The sequence below is a fragment of the Gallus gallus genome, chromosome Z (assembly GCF_016699485.2).
Source record: "Gallus gallus isolate bGalGal1 chromosome Z, bGalGal1.mat.broiler.GRCg7b, whole genome shotgun sequence".
Lineage (NCBI taxonomy): Eukaryota > Metazoa > Chordata > Aves > Galliformes > Phasianidae > Gallus > Gallus gallus.
Window position 1 is genome coordinate 1,277,478 of NC_052572.1, and position 14,629 is coordinate 1,292,106.

At 41.8% G+C, this 14,629-nt stretch overlaps 1 protein-coding gene across 1 annotated transcript in view; it reads right to left on the reverse strand.

Moving 5' to 3' along the window:
* The window catches only part of LMAN1L (lectin, mannose binding 1 like), a 19,451-nt gene extending 5,234 nt beyond the window's left edge, over positions 1-14,217 (reverse strand). The window contains exons 1-11 of the mRNA NM_001031399.3: positions 14,015-14,217; positions 13,122-13,276; positions 12,933-13,040; positions 10,970-11,031; positions 10,164-10,263; positions 8,588-8,711; positions 8,167-8,225; positions 7,454-7,586; positions 6,967-7,160; positions 6,779-6,849; positions 477-630 (exon numbers count right to left, since the gene is read on the reverse strand). Of these exons, the coding sequence (NP_001026570.1) occupies positions 477-630; positions 6,779-6,849; positions 6,967-7,160; positions 7,454-7,586; positions 8,167-8,225; positions 8,588-8,711; positions 10,164-10,263; positions 10,970-11,031; positions 12,933-13,040; positions 13,122-13,276; positions 14,015-14,207 (1,353 nt within the window). The 5' untranslated portion in view covers positions 14,208-14,217. The remainder of the gene's footprint in view (positions 1-476; positions 631-6,778; positions 6,850-6,966; positions 7,161-7,453; positions 7,587-8,166; positions 8,226-8,587; positions 8,712-10,163; positions 10,264-10,969; positions 11,032-12,932; positions 13,041-13,121; positions 13,277-14,014) is intronic.
* Positions 14,218-14,629: the final 412 nt, after the last annotated feature.

Below are 14,629 nucleotides of genomic sequence, written 5' to 3' on the forward strand. Positions count from 1 at the left end.
TATTGCAGAAATTAAAAAGCTTGCATGGGATCACAAGCTAATTCAGCTTAGTTGTTACCTAGGCAAGACTAAAGGTGCTCCTGAATGCTAACACTGTCATCTTTCACACTTAGAGACCTTAAGTAGCGTTTGCCTAAGTTCTCCCTGATTAAACCTCTCCCTTCTGTGCTTAAGTTCAGAAGTCTCCTCCGCACAGAGCTGTTAAGCAGGGGGACAAACCCAAAAAAAGCACCTAGAAAAACTAATTGCATGACCTTGTTTCCACAGGAATTACAGTAAAAATCCTGTTCTTTGTGCAAAACTTCTCATCAAGACACAGATCATACAGTTGGGTCATGGCAGTGCAGTTTTAGCAAAGCAGCTTAATGAAGGATTAATTGCTCTGTAAATTGCATGCTGGCTCATCCCAGCTTTTTACTAACAGCCAAATAAAGAAGTATTACAGTCATGCCTTACACTAACAGCACATAAATTACCATATTTCGTTGCACTAGCTGCTCAATGTCCCTCTTCACTACGTGAAGGTGTTCTTTGATGTCATTGAAATGCTGTGTTGTTTCGTAGACTCCCGCGGCAGAGCCAGGATGCTGAGCTCCACTGATCAACCTCAGAGTGTCAGCCATGGCATTTCTGAAAAGGGACAGACAACAAAACAGCATTCAACACAAAACAGTTCTTATACAAACAGCGTTTATGCTGCAAATATTTTAGCCCATTACGATTAGTTTAAAATACCTAACTGCCCCAAAATGAAAACTTATGGCTTCCAAGAATACCCATCAGGAGGTAATTCCTTAATCAAACTATCACATTAAATGCTTGACTCCACAGACAGTTTCAATTTGTACAGCACAGCATCCCCTAAAGTCACAATGAAAAGAAGATCTGGCAAATATTCTATTCCTAAACATCTGCTTTGCCCGACTGATGCAGTCCAAAACAGGTCTTTCATCCACGGCTCCCGCCAAGGCTTTAGGATAAACAGAGTATAATACAATCTCTGAAGAAAATCAAAGCTGTTTCGGAGAAATAAATAAATAAAAGCAGTCATGTAAGAAATAAAAATAAAGAAGAGGCTTTAGGGATAAGAAAAGATTTAGACACAACCTTGTTTCATGATTATCATTTATGCGAGAAACTCATTTCCCACACGCACTGTCATAATATTTAATATTGCCTGCACGTGAATTAATTTTCCTGCTACAACAAATCAAATTAAATCCCTAAAAAGTTCAGGCTCTGTAACTAGTTTACCTCAAACAAAACTAATCAATGAGAGAAAACCACTTAATCTCTAATCAATACATTTATAGAGTTTTTTGCTGGCTGTGATGTCTCTTTTCAGTTGCAAAGAGGATTATTCTACAGCTAAAATATTTATCATGTGAATGTTAATCTCTCCATTATTAACAGAATAACGAATCCAAATGTATGTCTTTGGATTCCTTTTTAATTCACTTATAACTTTACATTTTTGTGCAGATGAGAGCTTGCTTTGATGACTTCGAGGTGAAGTCCAATCTCCTTGAACAGCAGTCAGCAATTTAATATTAAACAAAACCTGAATGTCATTGGGTAAATCAGTAACAATACATCATCTTAAGTGCTACGTATATATTATAGTGACTTTAAGCAGTTTGTATCTGATGGAAAACTCCAGGTTAAGCACCAAAACCTGTTTCATTAAGCATCTTTGTACAGCATGCTGTACAAAACGATGACCATCTTTCAGCTTTGCATCAGGTGCTCTTCAAGACATGGAATCAAAAGAAATAATTATAAACAAGCATGAAAAAACCTTTTAAGGCATGATGCATATTCAAAGGCACTGCCACAGCTCTAAAAACTGTAAGCATAGACATGTTTATTAGTTTACAACTGCAGTCTCACTGTGGTAGCAGTAATTAGGCACGCTGCCTAATTACCTGTAGCTACAGACCAGATCAGAGTTGCATGCTGATTTAATCTACGCCATAATATCAGTATCCTCCATACCTCCCATGTTCACAACAACAATTCCTCCTCACTTCCAGTAACATCCTACAAATTCCCTCTTTCTTGTCATGCTTCTGAAAGCTCACTCCCACTTCCATCACGTTAGGAAAAAAACGTTTCCTGGTTTTATTTCTGTTTATTCCAGGTGAAGGGCTGCACTGCAGACACTCACATCTATGGAAAGCTCCGTATTTACCCCAATAGCTTTGTTGCAATATTAGAAAAGTTATCAGGAAGGTTTAACAAAAGCAGCTGCTTGCTTCCACACACCACTGCAAGCAGAAGCAGGTGAAGCATCCCTCACTTGCTCTCATTCCACGTGTCCAGCTTTGAACCAGCACTACTTATACAGACAAAACGAATGCAAAAGAAAAAATCACCATCTGCCATGAATTAATTAACACAGCCTGAGTAGCATTAGCATATAACCCAGGAATTATTTCATGTTCTGATATTATTGTATAGATTAAAATCGACTGGTTAAACATTTACGCGTGCTTTGAATTAGTGCTGTAGCAACTGATCTTAGAAGTTCTCCACTGGAAGGCTTCCTTAGGTGACCCACGCAAAGCCCAGCACAAACACTGCCTAATTAACACTGACAGCAACTCTGCCCATCCATATCCACAGCACTGTTATCTTCAGCCACTGCTCTCAGTGCTAGCAGAGAAGTGAGAGTGGCTGGGGACATCCACCTCCCAGTACCACCATCCCTGTGCAACGAACACCACCAGGCACAGCTGCCTTCCCCTGGGCTGATCCACTTTCTCTGATCAAGCAAAATAACTTCCCTAAACAGACACGGCCTGCATCAAATTTAATTTACTTGACTTTGGCACAGACAATATCATGCTGTTAAGTTTCTACTCTATGAACATACAAGATTCTTCTGTAATCAGATGATTAAGAAATCCACAAATCTTGACAAGAGAATTACTTAGACCGTAAGTCCTTTTCCTCCGGGATGACCAGCAGTGCAACAGCAGGCTGTTCATTTCTATCTATAACATCCTTTTTTTTTTTTTTTTCTTTTTAATCTAAGAAAAATATTAAGATGGCGTTACACAAACTCATACCTAGTAAGCAGTCACTGAAAGGGCAGACTGCCAACGTTAACAAGAAAATCTAATTTGCTTGCGAGGTATAAAGATTTGTCAAGAATATTAACAGAAGCTTTCGTGGAAGAACAAGTGCAAAAAAAAAATGGAAGCACTAATCTTTATTCTACAAGAAGCTGACCTACTTAGATGAATTACAAGATCTGCCCTTGAACTAATACTGGAAAAAGCAACAACAACGACGACAAAAACAACACAGCAAAACAAAAAACCCACACGTCCAGTTGTTGGAATGGTTTCTGTTCAGGGTTTGTTTGAATTGTTTGCTTGCTTTGTTTTGTTTTTTTTGTTTTTTTTTTTTTTTTAAAGCTGAAGATAATAAATGTTTTCACTACTGTGAACAAAGTGTTAAACCACCTTAACGACACTGCAGCTAACAACAGCAACTCTTATCTTGGAAGCAGCACGCAAACATCGCCACCAAACAGGAACTTTCTCACATCCACTTTATCAATACGGGACCTTCAAGACACAGACTGTTGCTTCATTTGATAACTCTGTTTGAAAAGCACACTTCTCCATCAGTTTTAAGATTTCACCTTAAAGAGCAGAACTATTAATCATTTGGGAACGTTCCAAGCATCCCTGTAGACACAGAAGTTTCCTGAGAGCATTAACCACCAGGAGTCTCTGATTAAAGACAAAGCAAGACCAACACAAAACTGAGAGTCCTGATGTTTGAGTCAGACAAGTCCCAGAAAACTGCCACACAAACAAATCCAACCATGCAAGCAAACAGCTCCAGGTGTCAGTGCCTCCCTTACTGCAATGGCCTTCAGTAGCAAAGGATATTTATGTATCAGTTGAAAGGCACTAGAACATAAATATTTACACCACCAGAATATCCAAAATACCTTCAAATGACAGCATGTAGCCCATATATAAAGAACATGCACTTTTATCACAGCTGAGTTTGAAACTGTTTGAAAATATTTTCCTCTCTTCCCTAACCTACAAGAAATGAGGATAATATTAGTAAAGAAGCTTACACAATACAATGTACATTAAAAAAACACCTTTGCCATCCCTACACATCATAAGTGACAATTTAATACCCAGGGTGGGGAGGTTTTTTTGCATGTAGTTCTGAGCACTAGACAAATTGAGGTATCTTCAGTCACAGTCAGGATTCCAGCACCTCCAGAGGTGGAGGCTGTAAAACCTCTCTTGACAAACAACCAAAAAGTTTGGTTTTTTGGTGTTTTTGTTTTATGTCTGAACAGAAATTCCTGCACTTCAGTTTGTGTCCACTGCCTCCTATTCTGTCGTGCAATGGGTCTGTCTGGCTGCCTTCCTTCTCCAACCACCTCCACCCCAAGTCACCCTCACTTCCACCAATGTCAAACTCAGCTATTTATACCCATTGGTAATGTCCCCCCTTGTCTCCAGGCTTTACAATCCCAGCTTTCTCACTTTTCTTTGTACGTCAGATTCAAGCCCTTAATCATTTTCATGGTCATTCACTTGACAACTTTCAGCAAGCCCATGTCTGCCTTGTACTACAGAGTCTCCCAGCACCCAGGACTCCAGACACGGTACCACTCATGCTGAGTAAACAGAACTATCTCCCTTGGCTCACTAGCAGTGCTCTAATGCAGACAGGGTGCTGCTGGTGGTCTCTGCCATATGGGCACATTGCTGTTCCACATCCAACTTCTTGTCCCCTAGAGTCATGTTCGTTTCTGTAAAGCTGCATTCCAGCTGATCAGTTCCCTGCCTGTACTGATGGGTGGAGTCACTGCTTCACAGCTGCAGGACTTTGTAATGAAGGTCACTTCAGAAGTAATGACTCCTATTTATTTCCAGGGAAACTACAACAGATAGGAAGAGCATAATAACACTATTTGATACAGCAAATTCTCAGGTGCAGAACGCTTTTCCAACATGATCGCCACCATTAGCTCTGCATTTTTGGCAGCAGTGAACAAGAGCCTGCATGCTGTGCTCATAAAAATCCAAATCAGAGGAGGTGACCCACAATTGCTACTGCTGAAATGCACCACCTACCATCTCACTGTGCTACTGTGACCACTCCTTGGTCTCCATAAACACTCAGCAACCACTAACCAAAGTCAGTGGGTGCCATTTTTTCCTGAATGGAGGAATTCAGTTCCACATCTTTGCTCCATACACACTTCCAAATCAGATGCCATTCTGTTGGACTGCCCTTCTGCTGCCATCTGTTGCGAGGTGACAACACGTAACAGAGTACAGGCAGGAAGGTTCAACCTCTACTGCCAGAGAACCACCTCTGACCTCATGGGCCAACATCCTAACACAGGAGGTACTCTTTCTGGATTAGCCCTTGTACTTGCCCGTGTTGAATTTCATGAGGTTCCAGAAGGAATCTCATGACTCCAGGTCTTACTGAACCAACCACTAAACCAACCAACTGCACAACCATTCCAAATTTGCATTACCTCTAAAGTTTCTGAGTATGCACCCAGCCCTACTGCCCATATCATTAATGAAGATGCCTGAAGAGCACCAGCCCCACTGCTGACCCCTAGGGTGCACCAATAGTGACTGGCTTCCAGTCTTTGCACTACCAATGACAGCCCTTTGAGCCTAGAAGTTTGGCCAGACTATTCTTTCTTTTTTAAAATGACAACATGGATGTTTTTAAGCTCTCAGGAACATTGCCACTTTTTCACATACTCCATGAATAAGGACTCCCAGTGAAAATAAAAATGACACTCTTCCCTGTTTTTCACCAAAATTCAAGTTGAGGGGGCACATTACTTTTCTCCAGATCTGCCCGTGTTTCAAGTGTCATGAACAATGCTCTCCAGAGGCCTAGCCCTACTTCAGCTGATTAAAAACAGCCTACAGTGGAAATGAGGGAGGGGAAGAAAAAACAGTCAGTAAAACAAACCTCTCCAAGGCTTGTACGCACTAGCATTTAAAGACTATTAACATATTAAAAAAAAAGGAAATAGTTTGTGATACCCAACTCAATGCTAAGATAGTTGTGAAGCAACAACCAATATATGAGCTTTAGGCATCTTTAGCAAAGTTAGGAAAAAGCCCAAAGCCAAAAATGACCCATTTTTGCATTATTTATGCATCTACACTGAAATAAGAAGAGAACTTCTCTAAAAACAGAGAAATGTTAAGAAAATAAGCAATAAACCATAATTCTGTACAGACCTATTCTCAGCAATAATACTTGCCCACCTTAATGGGCTTTGTTTACACAAAGCAAAAACTTGTTTCTCACAACACTACATAGCTGATGTAGTCATTACATCAGGAGCACATGACCAAGTACTCCACCACGGTATTACTACTTAAGGTTCATGAGATACATACAAGTTGATGGCATTTACATATTGCTATCAATGCCCTATAAATCAGAGCAGCAAGTTTCCATGAGGTAGCAGGTTATCAAACTACCCCCTCTATGGAAACAGATTGTTTTCAAAGGCACTGTACTTACCTTATCATTGCAGTGAAATCTCATGATAAATTGAAGCCCATTATGAAGACTTAATCACCTTACAGACACAAACTTACTTCATGTTTATCACAGAAATGAAAGCAGTCACCACTAAGGAGTTAACATACAGAAATCTGAATTTTGTCAATATTCTCCTACTGAAATAATAAATATGACTTAAGGAGTGGGAAGTGTAAAATTCAGAACATATTTAGAAAGCACTCACTTCATTTCATTTACTTGTTTAATGACCTCTTCTTGAGTTTTCACAACTGTATCAATCTCTTGCTGGGAAACCTGGTGTAGAGCGGGGAGGGAAGGGTGAGAAAAACAAATCAGTGTACCTTGGAAAAAGCAATTGTGCTTTTTGAAGTTAGGCTGAGCTGCCAATTGTAGTGTAATTTTTGAACATACCTGTCCTTGCTGACCTGAAACAGCTGATCCTCTTTTAGCAATCTCCTCTGTGACTACAGAGACATATCTCCTCTGCTCATCAAGAATCATGTCCAACTGCCTATTAAGCTGCTTGATTTCAAGATGAATTCGGTTCTGCCCTTCGAAGATTTGCCTCAGCTCACGATCGCTTACAGTTTCAAACGGATCATCAGCTGGCAAGAAAAAACAAAGCACAGGTAGATGTTACACATACGCATTTCTCATTTGTTGGACTGTCATTCCTGAACTGTTAAAAGTTTCCATTTGACATCAGTGGAGAAACTTTTTAAACTAATACTTGTTGAGAGCTGCAGATGCATGCTACCAGCGTGTAAAAAAGGGCTATCCCAACACTCCCTGCAATCAACTCATTCTGCCAGTAGGCCACAGCATCAGGCTCTAGTTCTGAATATCCCTGAAAGCAAACATTTTCCTTGACAACTGAAAAACTGCTCTAATAACTTGCCTGGTTGTCCTTGCACGTCAGGATGTTCCTTTTGAAATTCTTCTTTCTTTTTATCCAATTCTTGTTGAAAGTGTTCAAATTCTTCTTGATACTTCTCTTTATCTTTTTCAGGAATTTCTGCATCTAGTGTGGGCTTTAATACATTACCAAAGGTAAGAAGGAAGGAGGCAGAAGAGGATTTTAATGTTCTCTACCACCCATACACGACTCACTGTGCAACAAACACTGTCCAGACTTCAGGTTTGACACGACACAATTAGTGAAGCACCCTAAAGCTGAAGCAAGGAACCAGACAACCCCATGGAAAATCCTAGCTTTTCCCTGAAATATATATTTTCTAAAATCACAGTCAAGTTTTACAAGGATAGATGCTGTCTAACAGTAGAAAAGTATTTTACAGGAATGGAAGGTTGAAAGCAAAACCAGATTATCTGTCCACGTTCTGAAGACAGTGTACTTTTTTTAAGTTTATTTGCATGTTTTGTTTTAGTATCACTATTTTTGTTCACTTGGTGCTGTTTCAAGACTTCTGGTCTCAAACGTAAGTAAAATGCTACTGAAACATTGCAGTACTTATCTCATTTTTCCAAAACGGGCAACAGTACAGCTACATGCAAAAATTCTACGTATGACTACACAGCAAATGCCAAGATCTGATGATTAAATATAAAATATACCAGCACATTTTACAAATTATGCAGAAAAACACTTACTACTTCCTTCCCAGGCTCAGTCAACTGGAAGGTCAGGAAAGATAGGACATCATGGTCGTCTGGATAAAACAAAACCAAAAATCAACGCTGTGAATTGGTACTGTCACACATCATGAAACGTGCTGCAACTTCCCAGGCCAACCTTGCACTTGCAAAGGATCTTCAGCTGAAAGTATCCTCCCACAGTCCTCCCAAAAGCTTACACAGTAGTGAATGAGGCTGATTAACATCTCTCTCAGGGCAAACTGAAGGTATTTCTGCCCTAGCTAGAAAAAGGCCTAAGCATATCAGAAATTTGGCAGCAGAAGGGCATTGGTTACTTCATCATGATCCCAAATTGGTATAATGGATCAACACTAGCAGTGGAACAAAAGCTCTCTTGTAAGCCTTGTTAGTCTGCATAATGCTTAACATTTACTACCTGCAAGTCCTCCTGTTGCTGCAGATATTCCAAAATATCCTTGTGATGGCAACACCATGTCTTCCACTTTAGCACAGAATTCATAGTCTTCCTTATCTGGGGTAAATCCATTGTTAATTAATACCTACAAAGAAACACACCTACAGTTATTAACTGCAAAAATCTACTTGTGCCAGTAGCTTTGCTTGAGGAATTTCTGCATCTGGTTGTTAGTTTACAGTAATGGTCACAGATGCAATTCATCAGATAAAGCTGTAGCTGATGCCAGAATCCAAAGACTATTTAATCTCTGAAGAAGTTTCCACTAGGGAAATGCATAAGCTGATTCTAAGTTCGACATGAACAAAATTCCACATTTTCTGTTCATCACTCCCAAGGACATACTGTACAGAAATCAGATTTATATTAAAATATACTCATCTCAGTTACAAGAAGCAGCAGAACAAATTCATATATGGAAATACTCATCAAGGTCTAAAAATATTAACTCTAGTTCCCAAAATTCCTGACCTAGAGATCACTAAAGGTTTGATTCTCAAATACAAATCCCATTATGATTCCAGGCAACACGTATTTGGTCCAGTCTAGTAGAGTCACCTTTATTTGTTCTTCAGTTAATTGAAGCTCAGAGAGATTCCCTTTTTGTCCACAGATGCATACGCAGAACTGCTAAGGTTAGCAGCACCACCTGGGTCAGGAGTTCCTAGATAAGCATCAGGGACCAGGCACACCAAGAAGAGAGTAGCCTCACAGTCCAAAATTTGATTTTCAATGAAGACAAATGCACAGCCTTTAACATTACCACACAGTACAAGGTCCACCTTCCTTTAGGTGCCCTCATGTTTACTCTGTGGAGAAACTTTTACTAAATGACAGATGCATGCTTTACCAGGCTAATAGTACAAACAGTGTCTGAACTACAGTAGTAACTTCTTCATAGAAACCAGAAGAAAGAAAAATCAAAACTATTTCACGGCTGTCTCAAACCAGCACATTTGTATTTTTCTGTCCTTACCTAGGAAGTGCTCATAACCATCTGAATAGTACTTAAGAAGTCTTGAGCACGCCCTTACACCAATGGCTTTCTGTCCTCTTTAACATTCCAAGCCCTGCTACTTCTTGGAGACGGGAAGCCTCGAGCAGCAAATTTAAGTGCTGTCAAAGAACTCTTTTTAATTAATCACATTTCAATCATCTTCAACCATCAGCTGGAAAACCCTCCGCAGCTCAACAGTCAGCTTGAGCAACACTGCCCAAGTTCAACGGCTGCTCAACCACATGGAAGATGAGGCATGGATGCTGGCTTTGGAATACTGGGCAGGTAGGAGGACACAAGTGTGACTGACCTCTAAGAAACCCCAGAAAAATGAGCAGTAGTTGCTGAGTCAGCTCAGGAAGCTTCAGATGCACTACAAGAACTTACGCAGTATTTGAACATGGGGCACCTCATTCCAGCTCCTGAGTTACTAAGCTCAACATTTAACATAAGAGGTGGGGAGGTGCTGAAAAAATTGCAACCATCTCACACTTAAAAAGCTGAGAAACACGAGTAATTATGTTATTTCAGAGTACTTACAGTCAGTGTTTTTTGGTAGTATGTGATTTTTGCTCGAACCGGATAGGGCTTATTACGAAAGTCCCTCTGACAGGAGGCCAATGCTTGTGTGGAACCATCACTATGCAAGAAGACAACTTGCGTAAGACTTTATCTTATGCTTTATCAACTAATGCAAAAAAGCATCAACGTATCACTAAGAACCATCACTCTATTTTTTCAAAACATATAAGCCATAGCAAAATGTTTCCATTGTATTGACTTAAGTCTGGGCTCAGCGGGGCTGGATATTTCACACAGAACAGTACAGATGGAAAACAGTAATGGGGAAGTCTGTTTGCTTTAAGTCCTTCCCACACTCATTGATTAACTACAGTCTGGACCAACCCCAGCTAAGCTAAATAGTTCTCTTCTCAGAAAACCCGAAAATATGTTAATTTTACTGCTGACAACAAGCCATTAGAAATCAAAACCAAGCTTATCAATTTACAAGCAATTAGTTTTCAGCTAGTCACTCCTTTCAGTTATTACCCGTGTGTGGAACACATCCATAAGCAATAAAGAAGTAAAAAGTCTGTGCATCCATTCATTTGAGCTCATCCATCCCCAAGCCCACATACCACTTCAATATCCACTGCCTGTTCCTGTGCTCATACTGCCAAAATATCATTTTAACAAATAGAAAAACCCAAACATAGGATGAGAGATGGAAAAAGAAGTTTCATAATAAAAGAACCCTTTAAAACATTTCTCAAAGACTTCCACACAACATCTCATCATTCAAAAGAAAAGATTCATGAGGGAGCCAAGCCTGAAAATAAACTTACTTCTGATGGTCATACTGAAGCTTTCCGTCATTGCCCACAACAACCACACCAGGATTGTTTTTCTAAAAAACAAACAAAAAAAGAACAATGATCAAACAGATGGAATAGGTTAATTAAAAGTGAAATACATGTAACATCACTGATAGGCTTTCAGTGATAAAGCACATAGGCTACAAAAACACTACAGCTGGCTTTATTCTGATTACATCTTGATGTATAGAAAGCAAGATGTCTGAGGTAGTGTTTCACACTGCATGCTTTACAAGAGACTGCCACATTCTTTGTGCTGCTGGGAGTGGGAAAAAAAAGGTTTTTGGCTACAGTACCAATCAGCATCATTTCACAAACATAAATACAAAATCCACAGATAGAAGAAACACATATGCAACAAACACACTGATCTTAAAAAGCACAGATGATTGCTATATGCGACTCTGGCCTTGTAACTTGGAAAAACATCCCAACATGCTGGCATCCCATTAAAAAACCGCAGCAGCTATCTGTCAGAGACTAAACAATCTGCCAAACACATCCCTGGTTATTCAGACCAACGGAGAAATGAGAACAAGCTGAAGTAAGAGCAGAACAGATTCAGTGTTCTGCCAGTTGAGTTTAGAAAGTTAACTCTTCTTTTCATAGGAACACAAGATTTCAGAGATAATCTCCCCTTCAGCGTTTCCATTCGCCATCTCCAGAAGGAATATACTGCCCAACTGGACAGACTCCTAGTTCTGTAGAAAAGAAGACACGCCTTGCATTTCAAGAGTTCAAGAAAAACCTAATTCTCAATTCACAGTGTGGGGGACGGTAGTCCTTTAATACCATAATAAATCAGCACAGCTAAAGTAAGCAATTGCTTTACTTCATTTGTTTAATTTACTTTGTTTAACTGGATGTCATCACTTTCTTAAAAACAGATGAATTCATATCACACAGACTAAACTCCTGATTGGAGACGCAGTTCTGAAGCCCTGGCAAACAGAGTTGTTTACATGCAGCTTTGGACAGATGGCACCTTTAGTCAGCCAAGCTATGCTGGGGTCCGTGTCCCTGACAGCAGTCAGAAGAGGGGGAAAGCAAAGAAAGGATTTCAAAATTCTTAGCAGGTTGAACAATATTCCATTTCTAGCCTTTTTAAGATGAGAAGTATGGATGTCACCCTCTGCCTGTCAACTTCTATATGCGATACTGACTGTATTTTCAAACCCATCTGTAGGAAAAATACAAACAAACCACTCTAAATTGTTATACCTACAAAAACAGAGCTAGCACACTGGAAAAAAAAAAAAAAGGATGAAGTAGTACCAGAAAAAGCAAAGCAGACTAACTGTTTTATTAAAGTTTCTGAGGATCTTCAAATCATTCTGGAACAGGAAAAGCAGGTAGGTACAGCAAAGCTACCAGATTTTGGGGAGAAAAAAAGCAAAGCACTGCCATCCTCACTGCCCCTGACTTTTTGCTGTTAACCACTCAAGTCAGATTTATTCCAAGAGAAAGAGCATTTCCAAGGAAAATATGCCACAGGGAAACGTGTTCCCTGTGGCATATTTTGTACAATACGCTGCTTCCAAAGCATAAATCTTCAGATTTACCAGCATTTTGAACTGCATATGGAAATCCCCAATTTCAGCTTCTACGTGTGTTCAAATCATCTCCCCACCAAACCGAACAGATGAACCAAAACTTGGTAGTCTACTTATAAGTAATGCTTCTGCTTTCTAGCTTGAACCCCTTCCCCACTTCTCAACCTCTCCCTCCCCCTTCCTCCCCCAAAAAAGAGTGCGTGGAAAAGGTCTAGATGAAATTGCATTAGAGAAATATGATTGTTTCAATGCAGCCCTTTAAGTAAGAGGTGGGGGGAAATAGGAAAGTGACATGCTCTTTTTTTTCCCCAAAGCTGTAAGAGCCAAACCAAGCAGTAAATTAATTTCATCTTTCCTAGAAGAGTTTGCTTCCAACCAACCTTTCCATCATTGTCAAAGGAATCAAAGAAAATTCCAACACCGTTCCACCTGTCAGCTGCCCCAAACACAGGACCTTCCATGCCTTGCTCCTCTGTAAACCAGATTGCCTGTAAAGGAAAGGACAAACTGTAAGCCTACATCCACTTTTTTGAGTACGCCTCTTTCTTAAGTTGGATCAGACTCAATACCAGCCCATCTGCTCCAATGCGGCCTCTGCCTGTAACTCGAAAGGTCACTTCGACTTCCCAGTACTCAAATATTGACTTGTTTTTGGTCCACACTGATCCCTTCTGGCTTTTCAAAGACGTTGTTATACGAATCTGATCCGCGCTGGGTATGGCATCTGGAAAAGAAAGGAACAAACATCTTAACTAAGTACTCAATTAGGGAGGAAAAGAAGAAAACGTAAAAAAAACAAAACTTGAGAACAGAAAGGATCGTTACTATTAACAGGCTAATTACTACAGCTTTACAGAGCATTTTGTCACCTTCTGTTGTTGTTATGTTGTCTGTACGACAACATACACCTGAAAGATAAGGTTGATCTGATAGCTAAAATATGAGCATAGATTTTTAAAAAACGGGGTTTTTTTTGCTACAACGTGTTGCGTTTTTTGCTGGTTTTAACATAAATCACCGTTTTCTCGGCTGCTCTTCGCAAGCAGACGGTCTGACCCTCTGTTCGACGGCTTAAGGAAAGGTGGGCCCGAGTTTTTAGCAAGGAAGCAAGGCAGGTGGTTCACCCCCCGAGCGCTGCCCTTTTGACACGTGTAGCACAACGCCACATAACTCTCTGAGTCACAGCCCAGCACCCACGGACCGACCGCAACGGGCCCGGACGAAATTCACAACAATAAAGGGGGGAAGAAAAGGCAGAAAAAACGACTTCGGGGACAGTAAAACAGGGCAGAGCCCCGCCGCCCGCAGTGACACATCAGCACCGCGCACGGGGACGGCCCGGGGCTCCGCACCGCCGTCGCGAGGCGGGGACCGCCGCCACACGGCCCCGCACCGCCGCCCCGCTCCGCCCGCAGCCCGCTCCCCCGCCCCGGCGCCGCGCGGCGGCCCGCCCGCTACTTACTGCCCGTGTGCGCCCAGAACGGCACCGTGCCGTCCGCCTGCACCAGGTGCGGCCCTTTGAAGCTGTACTTGTACTCGAAGCGGCGGTGCGGCCCCGCCGAGCCCTCCGCCGCCACCGCCGCCCGCCCGAGGGCCAGCAGCACCCCGGCCACCACAGCAGCCGCCAGCCCGCCTCGCCGCTCGCGCGTCGCCATCTTGCACCGTGCTGCGGGACGGCGCGCGCCGCCAACAGGGCGCCACGCGATTGGCCGAGCGAGGGGGCGGGGCCGAGGGCACGGCGGAGGGGGGCTTACAGACTGGGAGGGCGGGGCTTCCGGGCGCGGTGGGCGGTGCTTCCGGGCGCGGTGGGCGGGGCTTCCGGGAGGCCGCACCTCCGCTTCCGCCTTCGCCTGCGCCTGCTGAGGCATAGGATGGGGAGTGATCCCTTCTTGTTTTGGAGTATGGGAAGTGAGGGCTGCCCGTGTTAGCTGGGAAAGGTGCACCCTCAATTAGGCGAAGCATAGACGCTGCTCAGATGATGTATGGTAGAGAAGTATTTCTGAGATGAACGTTGGGAGAGCTTAAATATCCTTTCTGTTCGTGATAAGTATTAGCTGAGAAGGAAGTGCTGTATAAT